Source organism: Solanum stenotomum, chromosome 10 (assembly GCF_019186545.1).
Source record: "Solanum stenotomum isolate F172 chromosome 10, ASM1918654v1, whole genome shotgun sequence".
Lineage (NCBI taxonomy): Eukaryota > Viridiplantae > Streptophyta > Magnoliopsida > Solanales > Solanaceae > Solanum > Solanum stenotomum.
The window spans coordinates 43567343-43589162 of NC_064291.1; the positions used below are offsets into that span (position 1 = coordinate 43567343).

The 21820-nt window shown below is 35.8% G+C and overlaps 2 protein-coding genes across 4 annotated transcripts in view; both read left to right on the forward strand.

Moving 5' to 3' along the window:
• Positions 1–4631: 4631 nt before the first annotated feature.
• On the forward strand, positions 4632–17709 carry LOC125841565 (nucleolin 1-like). Its single transcript, XM_049520717.1, has 3 exons — positions 4632–4996; positions 16475–16718; positions 16985–17709. The coding sequence occupies exons 1-3, from the start codon at positions 4718–4720 to the stop codon at positions 17368–17370; spliced, it is 909 nt and encodes a 302-aa protein (XP_049376674.1). The 5' UTR covers positions 4632–4717; the 3' UTR covers positions 17371–17709.
• A 1736-nt stretch (positions 17710–19445) lies between these two features.
• Positions 19446–21820, forward strand: part of LOC125841564 (nucleolin 1-like) — a 4059-nt gene continuing 1684 nt past the window's right edge. Inside the window, exons 1-2 of one of the 3 annotated variants that reach the window (XM_049520715.1) lie at positions 19446–19893; positions 21226–21294. In XM_049520715.1, the coding sequence (XP_049376672.1) occupies positions 19606–19893; positions 21226–21294 (357 nt within the window). In that variant the 5' untranslated portion in view covers positions 19446–19605. The remainder of the gene's footprint in view (positions 19894–21225; positions 21295–21820) is intronic. The other 2 variants (XM_049520716.1, XM_049520714.1) reach the window with 2 other exon arrangements.

Below are 21820 nucleotides of genomic sequence, written 5' to 3' on the forward strand. Positions count from 1 at the left end.
AGCTTCGAGCTCGCCAGTGGATCTGAAAAAGGAATAAAATAGGTAGTGTGAAGATCGTTTGGCTGGTTTTGGGTCTGTTGGTGTGTTGTTTGCTGCTGTATGGGTCTGGTAAGGAAAAATGGTTGTTTTGGAGTGGGGTTTTTGGGTGGTTGTTGCTGAAAACGAGGAAAGGGGAAATGGGGTTGTTTCCGGTGACCATTTCACCGGAAAAAGGGGAAAAAGAAGAAGGTTTCAGAGTTGCCGGAGCTTAGCCGGAATCCGGGATGGTGATGGCCGAAAAGTTAATGAATAGTAGAACCCATTTTGAATTCAAATCTGTAAATTTTACAACCCTATTCTAAAAAATAAATTCATCATCCCTATTTTTTAATCTAACCAAAACCTATACAGGAAATAATTGTTAAATGGGCTCAATTTATGGGCTTCTGATTGTGGCCCAAAATTATTGATCAAGTAAAATATCTGTATTTGAATGAATTTTTTAGATTATGCAAAATATCAATATTAACAAATGTAAAAAATAAAATGAATTAAAATAAATATAATGCACGTACTAATGACATGTAAAAAATGTAATTTTAAAATTAACTGATAAAAAACCCTACATTTTGACAAATAAAGATAGTTATCGATAAACTTATTTAAAATTATAAAAAAAATATTTTGAACCATTAGATAAATAAAACTTAAAATTTGCGAATTTTTGAAAATGTTATGCCAAAATTGGATGTCAACATTGGTACCAACTTGACTGTGGAAAAAATACCGTATTTTATACAATTCATTGAATTGTTTAATTGAATGTGGAAGCTCAGCTTGACTGCATTCTACATTTTAAAAAAGTCATGCCAAAACTGAGAACTGTCATATGTTTTTGAAAATATTTTCTTGAAATAATTCATAAACACAGCCTTAATCATTGAATTAGTTGGAGTCAACTAACACTAACCTCTTCCTTTCTTGTATTTTTTCATAATGAATTAATTACTAATAAAGAATGTTGTTTTAAGTTTATTGTTTTTCTTAAGTAATGTAAAATGTTGTCATGTATATATGTAGAACAAAATAGAGGTAGTTGATATTGTTTCTTCGAGGAAATTGTGTTATGTAACGTAGAAGCGGACAATTGTCATGCGCATGCATTTCTAGAAACAACACAAAGTTATACTGATTTAAGAGGATATGAGTGAACACAATTCTATCCCCTTACAGATAGGTGTCTCTTGTGAAATAGACGAATTTTGCTAGGATCGGAATAGTTAAATGTTATGCAAAAGTTAAAACGTAAATCTTAAGCGATGAAAATCGAGAAAAGGAGAAAAGAGAGAATAATTTAACATAGTTTTGTTATTGATCTACATACATATGAAACGAAATAAACAATCTACTAATATAAAAGTATTGAGAAAACTAATTCTCCCCTAAACAAGCCCTCTTCAAATCTCCTAACGAACTACATCATGATTTGTTGGATCCTCAATTTATAAAAGTTCAAATTTTCTTTTTCTAACAAAAGAATTAGTCCAATATAAATGGTTATATATATATATATGTGTGTGTGTGTGTGTGTTAATGGATTATTTTCTTTTGTACAAACACACACTATGATCCAAAGGTTTCAACAAATCTATCTTGCATGTTAGTCATATTTGACCTATTTAATTTTTGTGGCTATATCAAGTTCAGTGAAAAACTTAACTGCATCAGTTATTTATTAGCGAGAAAATACATAATTATGCCATGGAATTTATACCTTTTTTTAAAGTAGACACCTAAAGTTTGTGAGAGACCTATTATCCCACGAATCTACTTTTAACTATGATAAATACACCCTTTTAACCCATTTTCAGAGTATGTGCAATTTCACGTTTGAGAGGCGCGTGAATCAGTACTAAGAATTAAACCCTATACCAGTGTTTTAGTGCCATGTGGTGTGACCAATTTTTTTTTCTTTATTAAATAGACCAATTTCCATCTTCCACAAACCCCCATTGATGGCCATTGAAGAGCTCTCCATGTACATTCTTTTTTTTTTTTTATCTTCTGTCAATCCAATAATTCGATCTATAAACGTTGTGAGATGCCATATGAACTTCTGGAGTTGGCAGAGTTCTCAAAAAGTCTCTTCTCTATATCAATCAAAAAACTTTGTTTGCAAATTCACTGCTTCATCCTCTAAGCACCCAACAATCTGATTAGCCAATTTTGGTGACGCCAAATAGGAATGAGTTGAAGAATGCACTTTGGACTGCAACAACTAATGCATGTTTGTACCATTTAGTGTTTGATAACTGATAGATCGATGAAGGTCATATGATGTATCCGTCGTTCTTTCCCTGTTTCTTCGAAGAGGGTTTTGATCACATTGAGCCCGTATTGCTTACTTAACTTGATCACATTCTTGTGTACCCATAAACAAAGAAGATGTCACTTGCGTTGCCACTATGAAACTCTCCAATAATGGAGCATCTTCTATCAGTCACTGTTAAAGTTCTACAAACATCTGCAATGGAGTTTCTAAAATTCTCCATCACAATGTTCTTCTTTGTCATGATTTATGTACAAAATGTTTAAGATAAAAAAGGAAATTTGTCAAGATTTTGAACGGGTCTGGGTTTACCAAACCCTTTATTAAAAGGCAAGGAAAAAATAAAGTTACATTGTTTCATTTGGGGCGAGACACACTCACTGGTAATGAGATTGCAAATGCTGTTAAAATGATGTATTTATTGTGATTCGAAATAATTTCGTGGGGTAATATGACTTTTACAAACTTAAAGTGTCTACTTCAAAAAAGAATATAAATTTCATGGGATGATTATGTATTTTTCTCATTTATTAGCATAATTCTATGTGTGCATGTGAAAGGACAAACTTAGTAAGGGCATCAATATTGAACAATTATAATTTTCTCCCATAACTTGAAATTCAGAGTATATTTTTGTAGCCAAATTCGATAATCTTCAATATCAATCACCCTCTTCTATGACATCACATTGAAATCTTTATTGTTATTAAAGGTTAATAAAATGTTGAAATTATCACATACTCTAGACTTTTAACTTTTAACTGATCGTTGTTGTAAGATAATTTTTTTACAAATATTGACCTAACCATTGTTAATTTGGAGCCTTAATTTTAGAAATCGATCAACAATTGTTGTCTCTACACAAATTGACCATGCCTTCATAGTAGTTTTATGTCTTGAAAATCATAGCCGACATCTCATTATAAACGACTCTTCTAGCTACTATCAGAATTTGTCTACTTCAATTAGCTGAATTTGGAGGGTACAATAGAATGGTAACATACGAAGACCTACTTGCTTGGAAACTTGAAGAGATAGGAGAATCTAAAAGGGTAGATTCTGAATTTGAGATGTTAATTGAGGGACAACGGACAATGACTGCATCGAAAATGACAAGAAAGAGAAATAAATAACTGCTAGTAACGATCATAAACGGATATTAAAAAGTAACAGACAAAATAGTATTAAACTAAAGTTTTTATATGGTAAGCCAAATCTATAAAATTTGTAAATTTTAAAATAAATCACTAAATAGTCTTCAAAATGTTCACTTATTTTTATTCTTAGAATGTTTTCCTATTTAGAAAGGTTCTCATAATTTAATGGGAAAATTGTATGAAATAGCAAACTATTAGTTTAAATTAAATGTTATAGCCATAATTTATTTTATTTGTAATTCATAGCAAACATCTCATTTTTTTGTCATATGATTCGGTATACAATTAGTCATTTTATACATTTCGGTATAAAATGTGTTTGTATTTGTATAAAGCGAGAGAAAAATATATATACAAATACAAATACATATATTTTCGTCCTATACACTTATAATTATACAAATACAGATCTTATTATACAAATTACAATGTATAAATGAATTTATACAAAATTGAACTATTTGTATAAAATTGAATGTATCTAGCGAATTATACAAATCAAAAGCTCCAAAGCAAACATAAAATTTACTATAGAGCGCAATTATGTATATAACATACAAATATAAATTTTATGTTTGCTATATGTGAAGACAAACATATAAGACATGATTAGTCAGGTAGGAAGTGCAAATGATCTTTTGTATGATAACTTAGACAAAAAAATAGGTGATTTTCATAATTTGAACTTTATAAATTTTAATTCCGAATTTAATTATAACTCATTTGATATTTTTGATTCGAAATTAATCATCAATATTTATTAAATGAAGTTATTTTTAGCATACATGCATGATTCAAAAAAAATAAAATTGTATGTAAAGAACCATGTGAGTTGAGTTCTACGCCCATTTTTGAAACCAAATACATAGAAGATATTACACTTTGTTCAGAGTGACAATTTTTTTTTAATTTACAAATATATAAAGTTCATTCATTTTTATTCATACTTTTCTAACGAATCTACTAAATAATTATAAATTTTTGATAATGAACTAATTCAAATTCTGAATCCGCGTAAATTGTATAGATTGTGGAAAGGTTATACTACATTTTTTTTTTTTGGTAATTAAGAAAGCATGTTGCATAATTGCGCAATTATACATAAAATTGGTGTCTCTTTGATAAAAATTATAAAATATATTGATATATATATAAAACCTCCATTCTTCTTTCTCAGTCTCTGTTATCTGCTGATCCAACAACTTCTCCAAACCCTAAATTGAAGAAGAAACATTGGGTTTACTTGGTTGAAATGATGGGGAGTAAAGAAGGGTCTGTGATAGTGAAGAATTCCAATGTATTTGCGGCGCTTGATACTCTGAGGAAGAAGAAGAAATCTGATAAGGAGAAGAGTAAAAGGTCGTCGAAGAAGGAACAGGAGCCGGAAGTTTTGTGGGCTCCGGCGCCGTTGACGGTGAAATCTTGGGCAGATGTTGATGATGAAGATGATGACGATTACTATGCAACCACTGCTCCTCTTCAGTCTTTTGTGGGTTCCAATGAATCTGAAAAAAAACCTGAACCTGTTGAGGTATTGCACTTTTGCCTGCTTTTTATGTGCTGTTCTTTGGGTATGAAAAATTTCTGCTTTTTATGTGTGTTAGATTGTATTTTTCACCTTTTTGATAATCGAAAATTTATTCCCTTGAAAAATTGAACGAACGATGCATCTGAAAAGTGGTTGAAGAAGCCAACTAAACAAACAAAGACAGTGTTAATCACTCTACTGTGTTTCAACCTCGAATTGGTTGGGGCCCGCTGTTTTAGGACCTGAAGAATTCCATTAGGAAGTAGTTTGCTTTCTGAGTAAGTTACTGGCAAAAACACTAGGTGATTCTTCCCATTTCTGTTGTTGCTGGAAATCTGTTGTTGGTGGGCGGTGACAGATATCCTCTGGAATTATTCGAGTTGCGTGAAAGTTGACTTGGACACCACGGTTATTATTATGGTTTTCGGTGCAATATATATAACAAAAGAAACTCTATCAAACTAAGGAAATGAATCTCATAGTCATTGAATAACTTTTGAAAGAAATCAAATATCATAATCATACATTGTGTGGTAAAATAACCTAAAAAGAAACAATGATTCTATATAGAGAAGAATATATTTTAATTAACTATTTTTCCGCTAATTTCTCAAATCAAATTGAAAAATAATAATAATTCTTTTACATGTTTCTAACTTCATTTGTCATTTATTTATGTCATCATTAAATCGTAAACCCATCTCTTTTTGTCATCTGTACGAAATCATAAATATTTTTTATAGTACACACGTTTCTTTTGGAAGTAGCCATCATTAGTTATGTAATATTTCTACAACTTGGATTTTATCAAAAGTTATATCTTTTAAATCAGTTAATATTGGAGAGTAATGTTTATCTTTCAAACTCTTAATTCAAGTTAAAAAAAACGATCTTTCTCTTGAACTAATTTATTTTGACAATGGCAAACTTGGAGGAATGTATGTTAAATTACTCAAAATATTTTCAGTTGGCTTCCTTTTCGAATTCATTCTATCCATAAAAGATCATTTCAGAAACATGATGGGCATATATGATTTGGAGGAATCAATCTAAGAACAATCATCACTTTGCTAATTAAGTGATATTGAGATAAGTTGATTCAAATAACTTTTAGATTTTAAGCCTCTGAAAGTTATAATCCCTACAACATTCACATTCTACTTTAGCCACCCTCTTACTAGGCTACCACAGATGTATTCAGAATTTTTTTTGCCTGCCATATATTTTTACTGTGTTGTAATTCAAAGTCAGCCAATATTGATGTTGTGATATATCTCTGTAAATTTCAAAGTTCTATCCTTTTATGATTAAGAAACTAAGATTTGAGAGTTACCATTAATTAGTGAGAATATGGCGGAAAATGAGATTGCTCAAATGTCGAAATAGAGAGATGGACAATTTTTGCCTCCCCCCCCCCAAATAAAAATAAGTATTACAACTTATAATTTTGAGTTCCCATTTGTACTTTTTGTTACAAATAATCTAAAACATGAAAAATGTCGTCTGTTTGTGCTAACACTTCCTGCTTACACCAAAAGTAATAAAGAGCTAAACAATTCATCTTGAACTTCAGTAAATTGTTCTACTTTCCCTCTGAACATCTCTGATTTCTTTCTTTCCACAGTGTCCACCATAACTGGGACAATCTTCCATCTCTCTTTCTTTTCTGTTGCATTGCCCACACTGTTCCAGTATTTTAGATACCTTCTACATTCATTGGCTTTACCCATTTGGTCTTTCTTAAGCTGATGAAGGTCCTCCAAAGCTGGTCTGTCCACATGCAATGTAAAAAAGATGGTTGACTCTGCTTGTTCCCCACATAAATAGCATCCAGGACAAAGCTGGAGACCTCTTTTTTTTTTTCTTTCATATCTTTGTGTGTCAACGCCGCTTCCTTTGCCAGAAACTCAGAAAAACAGTTCACCTTGTATGGTATCTTTACTTTCCATATCATTTTTCATGGCCATCTCTTCTCCTGATTGTTGAAGCATTAGATCTCTAGATGCAGAGTTGATAGTGAAGATTCCCTTGTTGTCTATCTTCCAAACTATTGTGCCATCTGCCCCAGTTAAATTACTCAAATGGGCAGCTGTGTTGTTGAAAGCTGCTATCTTCTCCATTTTCCAATCATTCAGATGCCTTCGGCAGATTCCACCCATGTCTTGTGCACATGTCAGCCACAGTGGCCTGCTGGTCAAGGCATAAGTATGGATGTCTGGATAGAGTTATTTTAGAGGTTCTTGTCTAGTCCATTTGTCCTCCTAGAAGGACACTTCCATGCCATTTCCCACTTTGAAGTTGGTTCTAGTTAAAACTAGTGGCCAAAGGTTCCTGATGGATCTCCAAATGCTACATCCATAGGGGGTAACCACCCTCATTATTATCCATTTACCCTCCATTTCATATTTTTCATTAATAACCTCCTCCCATAGCATATTGTCAATTGTTACAAACTTCCGTAGTCATTTCATCATTATGTTTTTGTTGTGCATTTTCATGTCTCTAATACCCACATCTCCTTTTTTTCTTCTTGTTAGCTCCCTCTGTTTAACCAAATGAAACTTTTTTTTGATAACCGAGAAATCCGTCTGTGACCCGCCCTTTGGACCAATCACAGCCTTCTAAACTCTGTGGATAATGGGCCCGCCCTCTACCCTTCTCCACTTAAATACTAACCAAATGAAACTTTTTCTTTTCTTTTTTTCTTATCTTCATTTCCTGCCAGAAGAATTCCTTCTTAATGCATCTATCCTCTTCTATCACACTGTCTGAGGCTGGGAAAACAGACATTATGCTAGAAGATAATGCATGTAAAACACTATTAACCTAAGTCAATCTTCCTCCCAAGGAAAGATATTGACTTTTCCAGTTAGTTAACTTCTTCTCATGCTTTTTTACCACTCCATTCCAACTTCTCCTAGATTTACTTTTGGCACCCAAAAGCATGCCTAAAGATATTGTTGGAAGCTCACCCACTTTGCCTCCCAGAATTGTTGCCAGTTCTCCACCTCCGCTACATAGAATTGATGGGATATATCAAGCTCTTCCCCCAATTGATGTGTAGCCCAGAAATTGCTTCAAATATGATGAATATTACCCTCATGATCAACATGTGTCCTCTCACTTCTGCACAAAAAACTAAAGTATCATCTGCATATTACAGATGAGTTATCTCCACATTGTTCGCTGCCCTGTTGCCCACCTGAAATCCTCTGACCCAACTTTTCTTCCTTGGTTTTGCTTGAATAATGTTGGTCGTTCCTTCCATTGCTAGGATAAAGAGAAAATAGGATGGAGGGTCACCCTGTCTCAAGCTCCTCTGGCAGGAAAAGAAACTACTTGGGGTTCTCTTAATTAATAATAAGAGAATTAACTGTACTAATGCAATATTTTACCCAATTGATCCATGTAGCTCCAAATCCCATCCTCTGCATCATGGGAATTAGAAATATCCAATTCAGGTGATCATATGCCTTCTGTTTATCTAGCTTATGTAAAATAGCAGGCTACTAACTTCTTTGCCTGGACTCCAGCCACACACTCATTTTCTATCAGCAGTGCATCCATGATTTATCTGCCTTTTATAAATGTCGTCTGCTGTTTGTCCACTAGTCGGTGTATGCCTTTTTTTCAATTTTTCTGCCAGTAGCTTGGCAATGATCTTGTAAACCCCTCCTATCATATTCTAGGTCTGAAGTCTTGAACTCCATAGCTCCTATCTTCTTAGGAATTAGAGCCACAAAGGTGGCATTGAGTCTCCTTTAAAAAATTCCTACCTTATGTAAGTTTTGCACTGTTGCAACCAACTCTAGACTGATAATTCCCTATCAATGACTAAAGGATGCCAGGGAGAACCATCCAGCCCTGGTGTTTTGTCACCTGCACATGCTTTTATGTTCTCGAGGATCTCTTGTTGTTCAAATGGTGCCATCATCAAATTGTTTTCATCTTCTCCTATCGTGGGGCAATTCCTCATATCTAGTTGTGGTCTTTAATCTTCTCACTTAGAGTATAACTTCTCATAGTAGGCAACAATCTCCTCCTGCACCTCTTCTGGTTTAGTCAAGATTTTCCCTCTAACTTTTAGCTTGTCAATTGTGTTAATTCTTTTGTGAGTATTTGCAGTTCTGTGAAAAACCTAGTGTTTCTATCCCCTTGCTTTAACCATATTGTCATGGATTTCTTTCTCCATATAGTCTCTTCCCTTTTAGCTATGTCTCCAAATTCCATATTGAGTGCTAGTATAGAAGCTATCTCTTCTTCCTTTAGTGCTCTGTGTTCCTGAATCTCCTCTAGTTGAGTTAGCTGTCTCAAAACATTGTGCTTCTGAATACCCAAGTTACCTTGAGAAGTCTTACTCCACTCCTTCTATTTCCCTTGTAGAGCTCTTAGTTTCGCCACCAGAATGTAGTCTGCCTTTCCACTAAAGGTGAAAGAGTCCCACCACACTTGCGCTCTTTCATTGAAACCCTCTGTTTCCAACCGTCAATTTTCAAACTTGAAGTATGACTTTCTACTATCCAATTAACATTATAGGTGAGTGGTCAAAAGTCACTCTGTGTAGGATATTCTGTCTGATGTTCCTGAAGTTTGTATCCCATTCTTCTGAAAATAAGAATCTATCTAGTCTAGCTGTTGTGTGTCTGTCACCTTTCTTCCAAGTGAACTACTCCCCCTAACAATGCTAAATCCACTGGCTCCATATCCTCAATAAAATCAGACTAGTTTATCATTCCTTTACTAATTCTGTTGCAATTTTTCTTTTCTGGATCATGTCTGTCGGTGTTGGAAGCCTTAACAGATTACACAATCACAAGGTCCTGAAACTAGCCTCTAGCTGCCCCAATCTCCCAACAAGTCTCTTTACTCTCCTTTCTATTATTTGGGGAATAAACCCCTGTAAGGTGCCAATTGAAATCATGACACTTCCCAGAAAAACTACAAGTCACTGAATACATTTCCACACTGCTGAGCACTCCTTCCCGTACTCTTTTGTCCCACATACTGACTGTACCTCCTCTAGTCCCACTTTCCTCCAACTGAACATAATTGACTCACTTATATCTGTGATTTCCCCCTCCACCTTCACCACCTGGAAGCAAACCTCATCAGCTTACCAGGTATGTAATATATTTTTGATCATTCCCTTTTTCCTAGCACAATTCAGTTGCCTTGTGCTCCAAGACTCTGTATAACTTCATTATTCTTTTATGGCCAAGTTTCCTCCCTACTTCTAGTACCATAACTCATGAAATTAGTATCCAGCTCTAAACCTTTCAGTTCATTTACCTCTTTCTTTTTAATGACTGACTGCTCCCTTGTTGTTCTTTACTTTTTTGCTTGTTATTATCTATCTTCATAAGAAGTTCTTTTGCCTTTTGGCTTCTCCTCGTACCCTTTGAAATCAACTCCAAATTCGGTATCAATACGATGATGTCTAGTTGAATCCAAATAAGCGTGCTTAGTGTTTAAGCATTTTGTTCTGTTGGTAATTGAATCTTCAATGGAGTTGCATCTTCTGCTACAATGTTGGTGTTCTCTCCTTGCAGCTTCAATTGTATACTCTTCAGTTCCCCTCTCTCGACAACTGTTGACTCTACAGCCACCAAGCTCTTCTTGGTTTGTTCGAACTGGAAAATTTGTTGTTCTTCCTTATCCTGAGTTCCTAATTTCTCAAAGCGTATTGTGTGTACTGGATTGATAAGTTTGCAATTATCTCGATGTTTACTATGTCCATCTCCTGGGCTTCAGAATTAGAATAACTTTCTGTCTTCTCTTTTGCTTCCAAGGTTCTAAGGCCCAAATTAACCCCCTTTTAGGACTTGGCCCACTACAACACATAGTCACCCTTTCCATTTTGAATTCTGCTCACGTGCCTTCCAATTTGAAAACTCCTCATTTTCAAGGTGCCCACGTGCACATGGTTTGATTTGAGGACTGTTAGATCCTTCACTAAAAAGGGTTCTCCCTTCATTACCCTCAGAACCATAACCTGCACCTTCACTTTCCCCCTCTATTTTCATTGGCAGCAGAGCTTCACACCAGATCAGAATAATATTCACAAAACCTTCACTGGTCACCTCTATCGACTTCGGTACCATCTTTCTGTTGCCCTTCACCTTGATATGAATCTAGTATAGGTTATTTTTGAGAGATGTCTCCTCTTCTGTCTCATTAAATCCTCCACACTGATCTCCAAGCTGCTTAAATATTTTCTGGTACCACATGCTCAAAGGTAGCCCTAGAAGTCTTATCCAGACCCAGGCTCTCCTCTCCTTACTTCTGCTGGCCAACACTTTCGTAGTTGACTTCCACCAGTCGATATTAAGCTTCATCTTCTTCTAGATCCACACTGTCAACATCACGTGCTCTATCGAAAATCTTGAAGGAAGTTCAAACAAGAACTGTCCTTCGTTCATAGCGAAAACACTAACACCTGTGGCTGACTTCTAGGTATTGCGTACCCATCTCCTTACACCATTCAAGATTGGAGTCTCCTGTAATGGGTTCTTAAATTTTCCGACAATACATCTATTGAGCAGATCCTCTCCGATGCTGACCTTCCACCCAGGATTTATATGCTATCACCTACAACTTGTATTTGTGCCTTCTTCATCCTCTCCGTCGTTCATCTGTTGTTGTTGAAGGCTTCTTTGAAAGAGGTTCCAAGTTGTCTTTCACTGTTATTCTGTGCTTTTTGTTTTCCTGGTGCCTCGTGGATAAACTTTTCTATTTTGTGCAATGTTCCCCCAACCTCCTTTGTATGAAGATTCCGGAGTAATAATGACAGATTTGCTCAGATCTCGAATGGAAATAAAGCTGACATATCTACCATTCTTGTGGTATTTAAGAGTGCAACAAAATTCTGAGAAGTGGTCCGTTAATTTCCATTTCTGAACTACTTTTCCCTGTTACTTTAATGCTTCAATAAATACTGAAACTAAGTACTTCAAGACTTTAATGCTAATCTTCACCCTCATTAAATTCCGACTTCGCTTGATCCATTCATACTAGGTTTCTCCGCGCCGTATTTACACCTAATGATTTCGTAAGATTTGAATCCTGAATTGTAGAATATACTTTTCCCCCAATTGAAAAAGTTTAGGTCATAAGTTGCCGGAGTAGGCCCCAGACAGAGTGAAATCGACTTTAGGTTTTAAGTTGACTTGCCTTGATAGCCGTGCCTGAGAGCATTTTTATAGTTCTATCATTTGTCCTTTTTAAACTATTGTACATACATTATGGTGCCTTCTTCCTTTTCTAAGAATGAAATAACTCAAATTGTTACAACTTTACCATTCTCAAAAAAAAAAAAAAAAACTCAAATTGTCCATTTCTTATATTCATTGAGCCATAATCAAGCCGGCGATAATCTCTTCTAGCTTTTATTATTACGTTCACATTGTTTGATCTACATGAATTGCCACCAATCTAGTATCCAATTTCAACGTTAATAGATATTGCTCTACTCTTGGCTCTTGCCCATCCCGTCATTAGGAGTGCATAACCAATTTTAAAGCCTATTTTTTCTCTAAATTTATCATCACTACGTACACAAATATTTTGGCTTAAAAAAAGGGCCGCTTAATGTAGACTCGTAGAGTACTAAGTAGGTAACCCTTGCTCAATAGAAGTATTCAACAGAAATTTTCATTCATAGGTGATTCAATAATTTCAACTTCTATCTTATATACCCCATTAGATATATCTATATGTTCTGGTCTTAAAAATAACTAATATGCAAGAATATGATGGTACTTCCGTCAATTATGCCAAAATTGTGGGGGGTATATTTTCTTCCAATTAATGCTAAAGAAGATAAACTTTTGGTGAAGCCATTAGATCATTCCTGTTATTGTATTACTTGACCACATTGCTAAAGACCATTCAATATAAAAACTACCTCGTGCAAAATAATTTGATTTTAAATTCTGTCAGCCTTAAAACTAAGACTAAACATAATCACAATAAACGGAAGTTTGATTATGACAAGACTAAAAACTGTTTTTTCAGATATGAGAGGACTCTTTATGTTCCAAAATCTTATTTACTAACACTCAATTAAATAAAAGGACAATAACAGGTTATAGCTTACTTGTGTGATGTGTCATAATATTATAGTAATAGTACAACATGATCTTATAAATTGAAAAGTGATTATGAGTCATGAACGACCGTACTAAGCTAGTTGAGGAGTATTTAGCCAGTTCCTGATTCATATTCTCGCAAGTTTCATCCATTTCTCATAATATTTGCAAAGGACTTCTTTTCGTGTGTAAAATTTTCTACCCTCTATGGAACAAAAGGAACCAAACTTTAAAAGATTGAGCCACATAACCTGTCAAACAGACAACAACCTTTGTTCAAGCTTTTATTCTTGCATCCATGTACTTGTGATATACCTTGATTAGCCACCATTCCAGCTTTCCATTTCAGTGCTAATATATATTGCTCTACTTTTGCCCATCATGGCATTGGGGTTAGTGCATAAACAACTTTAAAGTCTATTTTTTCTCTCAATTCATCATAACTATGTAGACATTTCGCTTCAAATAAACTACAAAAGGATTAATATAGAGTACTATAACCTTTGCTGTGAGAAATCCTAAAAGTCAGTAGTGCACACTGATTTAAGAAATCTTCTAGAGAAATTAAATAAGATAAAAATGAATCTCAGTACCATGTCATCTGCATGACCATCGTCACGGTGTAGAGACACAGTGATGGCACTTAAATCAGCAACAGCTCTACTACCGCCGTCATTGAGATTAAAGTGCTTTGCCATTTCTTCTTGTCGAGGCCACAGTAATAGCATCATTACTGGAACAGAGTTCAGTTATGTGACATATTTAAATGCCCTTTAAGCTGCCCTATAAAGAAGGAATGACCTCCACTTTGGGACCTAGGACTCCATTGTGTGTGTATGGATATTTTTTAATTGATTATATCTCTAAGAGATATAAAAGATTTATCAAATCCCAATATATATAAAATTATTTAACAAATAAAATTTCATTTTAAGTTGCCTGAAAATGATGGAAGAAATCAACATTAGCTAACATGATTCAAAAAGACTTCATCGTACATGGAGCAGTTGTTTCAACTGCATATCTATAATTTAAAATTCTATAATTAAATTTTAATTCACAACTACTTCCTTTTATCAATGTTCCAATTTTATTTTTTAAAAATTACTTGAAATTGAATCCACGGTCTTCATGGTTATTTTGCAGTAGATTTTTTTCTACCATCAGAACATCTGCGATTTCTTTTAGTCCCTAACATACAGGTTTCTAACCAAGCTAAGAGAACTCTTGGCGACGGCTAGACTAATGTAAGTGAAACAATAATTGTTAAGTGTGAATTCCAAGTTCTAATAGTTAATACGACAGATAGGATGATTGTTTCCATTGTGTTATGTTATTACTTAAAACCATATTACGGGAGAATGTTGGTCTTTTAGGACAACTTCCTTGTGTGATTTTTGGTTCTAAAAGTATTCTCCTGTTGAAATTGGAAAATGGGGCCTGTGGCTGCAAGTGTAGCTAGGCTTTTCCTTTCTGTTTTGGACGCTAGGAGTTTCACAAGTTAATAGTTTATTCCATGCATGTTTTACATTCTTTTTCTACTATAGAAGCTATCCATCTTGTGAGGAGAGACCAGTGGAGAAGTAAAGGGAGGGGAAGAAAAAACCTGCATATGGTGTTTAGTAATGTAGAGTAGACTCACGACAGTCCCAAGAGAGGTCCTATGGGGATGTCTTCAGGCTAGACATGATGGAGCCAAGACCCAAGTAAGCATAGTGGGAGGAGACACAAAACACTTCTCGGTCAAGATGGGGTTGCACTAGGAATTAACACTTGGACCATGTTATTTTGCCTTGGTGATGATGAATTGATGCACCATGTCCAAGGTGAGGTGCCATGGTCTGTTATTTGCAGATGATATAGTACTAATTGATAAGATTTACGGTGGAGTTAATGCTACGTTAGAGGTTTGGAGACAAACCATGAAGTCTATACCCTCCCTAACCCTAAGGTAACCGCTACGCAACTCATTTCCTGGGCAAGCGGGGGAATCGAATCAACCCGAAATGGGCTTTCATTTCTTTCTCATCATCTTAAACCAGCCGAAAGGCTTACGCCCTTGGGTACTTTACATAATCTGAAATGAGGGAACTCCTAATGCGAAGGTAGACTCCGGTCTTCTTATTCAAGTAGTTAACATTTCCCTTCGGTAAGCATTCCTTGGGCGAAGAGGGGATTTGCGCATCCAACGAAAGTCTATAGGGTTCAGGTTGAGTAGGACCAAAACAAAATACTCGGTGCAAGTTCAGTGATGCATTTGGTGAGGTAGGTGTAGAAGTAAGTTTTTATTCATAGGCCATCCCCAAGAAAGCAAGTTTCAAGTATCTTGGGTCTTTAATCCAAAGAAATTGGGAGATGATGATGATGCCACACATTATATTGGTGCGTGATGGATGAAATGGAGGCTCGTCCCCGAGTCATGTGATAAAAAGATTCCACCAAATCTTAAGGGTAAGTTCTATAGAGTGATGATTAAACCAACTTTGTTATATGGAGCTAAGTTTTAGCCAGTCGACAACTCACATGTTTAGAAAATGCAAGCTGTGGAAATGAGGATGTTGAGATGGATGTGTAGTTATACTAAGAGATATAACATTAAGAATGATAATATTTAGGATAGAGTGGGGATGATTTATGTGGTAGACAAGATGAGGGAGACGAGATAGATGGTTTGGACATGTGAAGAAGATATGCGAAGATGCTCCAATAAGGAGGTGTGGGAGGTTGGGGATATATTGAGTATGAAGAGAGGTAGAAGTAAGTCAAAAAGTGAGGTGATTATACCGTATATGATGTAGCTTCAACTTATCGTGGACATGTCCTTAGATAGGAGGGTATGGAGGTAACAGATTAGGATATAAGGTTAGTAGGTAGTTGAGCTATGACTTGCTTTTTACGGTGGGTTTAGGCTTCGTGGGGGTGCTTGTTTGTCGTAGTATTAGCCTTGTGCATGTAATTTCTTTTACTAACAATATTATTTGTTGCTGTTATTTTTTCTTTTCCTTGGATGCTCTGTACTGCTTTCCTTGTTATTTGACATGTCGTTCTTCATTCTGGGATTTCCTTTTTTCGTGAATACTTTGATTTGTTGCACTTGTGCTGATGGTCTTTCGGAAACAACATAGAGGTAAGGTTTGCGTACATTCCAACCTTCCCAGACCCCACTGTGGGATTTTACTGGGTATGTTGTTGTTGACTCACTCTCATGTCTGTTTCTGCGTCTATTTGTTCTCCAAATTGGAAGGATAAATCTTCTTTTATAAGGAGATATAAAGTTTGAAGAGAAGAAAATGAAGGAGAGATAACACACAATCTATATTTGGTAGCCATAAAAAATTGAACCTTTTTTTGAGTTAGTATTGTGCATATACTGAAGTTGTAATTGGACTTGCAGGAAACCGAAAGCGAAGACGACCTTCTTGATGAAGATGAAGATGTGGAGGACAATGACCACGAATCTGAGGTTCCAGAACATGCTGATCCAGTAGGCCAAAAGATAGAAGCTTCACCAGCTCCTAAAGAAACTGAGAGACAGCTATCAAAGAAAGAGAGAAGGAAGAAGGAGCTTGCTGAATTGGACTCGCTTTTAGCTGATTTTGGGGTTGAACAGAAGGAGAAAGGTCCAGACGACTTACCTGGTAATTCTTCTTCTCATTTACTGATTACAGTGTTATCCTTCTATCTCCTCCCTTAGTAAATAGTGATCGAAGTTGGGTGATGAAATTGATGTCCTACCTCCTTAGGATTGATATCATATTCCTTTGCATTTTATAGACTCTTTAAACATGTCTACTTTCTTTTCTTTTGTTAGCACTTTGTTGGTCATCATGTGGTTAAGATGGCTAGCTTCATTCTATGGGTATCTGAAGGTGGATTTTCCTAAATGTTTCTCTTATAATTACAGATGTTGCCAATGAGAAGAAAGAGGGTCAGCCAACAGAAGATGTGGAAATGAAAAATGGTGGGGCTAAAGAGCCTAAAAGTGCTAAGAAGAAGAAAAAGAAGGATAAAGCATCCAAGGAGGTGAAGGAATCAGAGGATCAGCCAAACAGCGTAGGTGCAACTGTTCTACCAGAGGAAACTGGAGGAGCTGAGCAAGTAGAAGATGCATCTACGGTGGATATGAAGGAGAGGCTGAAAAGGGTGGCATCGGCAAAGAAAAAGAAATCCGGCAAAGAGACAGATGGTGCTGCAAGAGCTGTCGCAACAGAGGCTGCTGCAAGGAGTGCCAGGCTTGCTGCAGCAAAGAAGAAAGAGAAGAGCCATTACAACCAGCAGCCAATGCGGTAAATTCTACCCAGCTTGGAATGATTAGCGTCAATGGTCCGAGTTCCAAACAGTTTGGTACACCAAATCGTTGTTTTGCTGATGTAGAAAAAGATTTGGGCTCTAAGTTTTGGTCTTTAGGGCACAAAAAAACTATGGACTAGTTCTTGGAGCTTAGAAAGGTAAAGAGAAATGAGAAAAGTTTTGCAAAAAAAATAATGTGTCTGGCTGGACAATTTTGCTGTATGTGAATGGTATTTGGAGATCTAGAGAGTTAAGTTTATGTGTAAAAGTAGCACATTGATGCTAGTGCCTATTGAACTAAGGTTTGGTGAATGAAATACAAGTAGAATTGTTTTTTTATTGGTTATGTGAGGCATGATCTCGCTTGTTTTTGTTGAGGCGATTGTGTGGACTCCGTATTCCCCCGGCTTATACCAGAAATTAGAGAAGGATGTGAGGTGAATATACTATTCAGCATGTAACCGAAGTTGCACGGACTCTTCACTTTCTATGCAATATTCATGTCGGATTCTCCAAAAATAGACAAGCACTCATTGATATTTTTGAAGAGTTAAGAGTAACATAACCTACTGAATTAGTTGAGACGTGCAAACCATCTTTGCCTCCTTTCCCTCTTCTTTTGCCACCACAGCCGCTAGCCTCGGTACCACTCTCTGCTTCTTGTAAATTGACTTAGCTTTATTTTTAATGATTTGGCTGTCTCGATGGATCTCTAGAGACGACCAACGATTTTCAGATTTGGTCATGCTCCCTCTCCCTGCACAGACAACTTCGTCCTCGCCAAAGAAGACGGGATTGATTTGTGGTGGACGGTGGAAGAAAGCTAAAGCTACAATGGTGTTGGGAGTGGGCACATGATAATGTCCAAATTATGGTGATGATTGACGTATATTGTATGTTATCTTCAACAAGTCTTCTTCTTTTTTGGTTTGTATCTCCATTGCGAATATAATCTGTTGAGTGAACGTATACAATCTATTATGATTATATACAACGAAATTAAGTAAATTCATATGATCTATTGTTGATTGTATCCAAAATTGTATTTGTTGGTACAACCATTAGAGTGATTAAATTCACTGTATTTCGTTATATGAGAAACAAAATATAGTTTGTTGAGTGACCGCATACAACCTATCATATGACTGTATGCGTTGATACAACGAAATTAAGTAAATTCACATGATTTATAATTATGCTTGTATCTATCAAGATTGTATATATTAATACTTCCATTAGAGCGAATAAATATAAGTGATACAAAATGATAATAATTAATATGTATTAATACATCCATTAGAGCGAATAAATATAAGCGATACATAACGGTAACAATTGATATAGTAAAGAGAAAGAATACAAGTGAAATTATGCAAATAAATAAGAAAACGAAATAAATCCACTTCATTTATTACAGTTGATTCTATTTATTTCCTTTAATCAAACAATAAGGGGAAGCACTTGAGCGAAAGGAGAAGACACAAAAAGAAAAGATGCATATCCCTAGAGATGCAAGAGCTTGCCTTAGCACAAACCCTAGAGATGTAGGAGCTTGCCTTAGGACAAAAACTGTTGATATTCAAATGGCGTATGGAGCTGCTTAATTATCCTAAGACTTCAACCCCATCTTACATCAAAGTAGGTTTAACTGGATCGAGAGAATCTAGGTAGGCATGACGAAAGAAGGGGCAATTCCATCTCTGTCTCTGTTCGTGTAAAGTCATGGCCTAACCTAATTGGTGAATGAGCCTACAAATGGTAACCGCTTTGTATTTGTCATCTCTTTAAAAAAACTGAAAGATTAAAAATAATATTTTTAAATTTTCGTAATTCTCAGTCATCTATCTTCTTTCTTTCGATACACTATTGTCCATATAAATATTGAATATAAGTGATACAAAAATCCTTGTAATTATTTAAACTATAGAGGTAGATATCTAAGCCATAGACCATAGTCAATTATGAGAATTTGTACATAAAATTCGTGTATGTTTATAAAATATAATTGGTGGAGCAAATCACAATAGGCCAGAACTATATAACCCTCTATTTCTTCTCTCTCACTCGTGTTATCTCCCCATTTATCTATCAAGAACTTCCCCAAACCCTAAAAAAATTATTTGAACAAATCCATTCCTACGACTGTTCTCCAATTTCTTCTAGTTTATTTTTCTTTGTTTACTTGAGTAGAACGAACGAAAATTGAAGAGGATTTATTGGGTTTACTTGGTTGAAATGATGGGGAGTAACAGAAGGGAGGAAGGGTCTGTGATGGTGAAAAATTCCAATGTATTTGCGGCGCTTGATACTTTGAGGAAGAAGAAGAAATCTGATAAGGAGAAGAGTAAAGGGTCATCGAAAAAAGAACAGGAGCCGGAAGTTTTGTGGGCTCCGGCGCCGTTGACGGTGAAATCTTGGGCAGATGTTGATGACGAAGATGATGACGATTACTACGCCACCACTGCTCCTCTTCAGTCTTTTGTGGGTTCCATTGAATCTGGAAAAAAACCTGAACCTGTTGAGGTATTGTTCTGTTCTTTGGATATGATTTTTTTTGGATTTTTAGGTTAGGGATATAAGTGTGGTAGATTGTATTTTTAACTTCTCTGATAATTGAAAAAATTCAATGTTATATTTGAGAAGTGGTTGAAGAATCCACAAGCAAATACAGTGTTATGTCTTGTTTAGTCAGTTAAATTACTGTGTTTTCAACCCTGAACTAGTTGTGGTATGCTCTTTTAGGACCTGTCGAATTCCAATAGGAAGTCATTTGATTTCCAAGCAAGTTAGTGTTTCTCTAACAGTTCTAGTTCTATCTCGAACTTGTTCCTACACTAACATAGTCCCTTATTTCAATTTGTTTGTCTGGTTTTGACTTTTACATGGAGTTTAAGAAAGTGGTGAATCTTGGGATCTTAGACTAAACAAAATGTCCTTTAGTCTTGTGGTCTTTAAACATGTATGTGGAAAGTTGAAATAAAGAGTTGTCAAAAAGGGTAAAAGACATTCTTTTTTAAATGGAGGGAGTACAAGTTATGGAACGGCGCGAAATAATATCCGGGGGGCAGATTCGATGAAGTAAGTTAAATGTCATAAAGAAGTTGCAGAGATTATGAAAGAAATATTATAAGACTAAGGAGCTGGCGAATACCAGGGGATAGATTAACCCCAACTATAAAGGTTAACCAAACATCTAGCTTTTAGGGAACACTTAGGAGTTGAAATTACATCAAAACATCTGTGGTTTCCTTCAGTCCCTAGCATACAAGTTTCTAGCCAAGCTAAGAGAACTCTTGGCAAAGGCCCGACTTAGTGTAAGTAAAACAATAACAATTAAGCTTTAATTCCAAGTTCCAATAGTTGGTACTGCCTATAGGATGATTGTTTCCATTGCTTTGAGGTGTTTGTTTAAGTCACATTGTGGGAGAATGTTGGACTTTTAAGACGACTTCCTTATTTGATTTTTGGTTCTAAAAATGTTTTCCTTTTTTTAAATTGGAATGTTTGGTTGGGGCCTGTGGCTGCAAGCGTAGCTAGTGTTTCCTTTCTCTTTGGACACCCGGAGTTTTACAAGTTAATAGTTATTCTTCCATGCATATTTTATTCCTTATGTCTGTTCATTTTGCTTAATGATTTATTGTTCTGTTGACTCCCTACTCTCATGTCTATGTTTTCTGTGCTGTTTGTTCTTCAAAATTTAGGGATTAATTTTCTTTCACGAGGGAATAGAAAGTTCAAAAAGAAGGAAAAGGAAGTAAATAACACAAATTATTGCAATATTTGGCTGCCATAAAAGTTGGAACGTTTGTTCGAGTTCGTACTGTGCATATACTAAATTTGTAATTGGGTTTGCAGGAAACAGAAAGTGAGGACGACCTTCTTGATGATGATGAAGATGTGGAGGATAATGACCACGAATCTGAGGTTCCAGAACATGCTGAGCCAGTAGGCCAAAAGATAGAAGCTTCACCAGCTCCTAAAGAAGCCGAGAGACAACTATTGAAGAAAGAGAGAAGGAAAAAGGAGCTTGCTGATTGGAGGCACTTTTAGCTGATTTTGGGGTGGAAAAAAGGAGAACGGTTCAGAAGACTTACCTGGTGATTCTTTTGTCTCGTGTACTGATAAGTGATAATGGTGTTTCCCTTAGTAAATAGTTATTGAAATTGTGATGAAATTGGCCCCCAAGGCCTAGCTGAAGTGGCAAAAGGTGGAGGATTTGTGGCTTAGGTCGCATGTTCAAGCCCCATACCATGCAAAGCGAAGCCCGGTATTTAAGTGGAGAAGGGTAGAAGGCCGGGCCCATTATCCACCGAGTTTAGAAGGCTGTGATTGGTCCAAAGTGACGATTTTCTGGGCTTTTGTGGCAACTGTTGTTGCCGCTAAATGTCTAGTTCTTTTGTAGTGAATCCTAGTTGGCAACGCTTAGGTGGAAGGATTAGTCCCACGTGGC

Excerpts from the sequence above, each read along its gene's own strand:
- LOC125841565 (XM_049520717.1), top strand. The coding sequence starts at position 4,718 with ATGATGGGGAGTAAAGAAGGGTCTGTGATAGTGAAGAATTCCAATGTA. Across the intron at positions 4,997-16,474 it reads AAAAACCTGAACCTGTTGAG|GAAACCGAAAGCGAAGACGA; the intron begins GTATTGCACTTT and ends TTGGACTTGCAG. Across the intron at positions 16,719-16,984 it reads AGGTCCAGACGACTTACCTG|ATGTTGCCAATGAGAAGAAA; the intron begins GTAATTCTTCTT and ends TTATAATTACAG.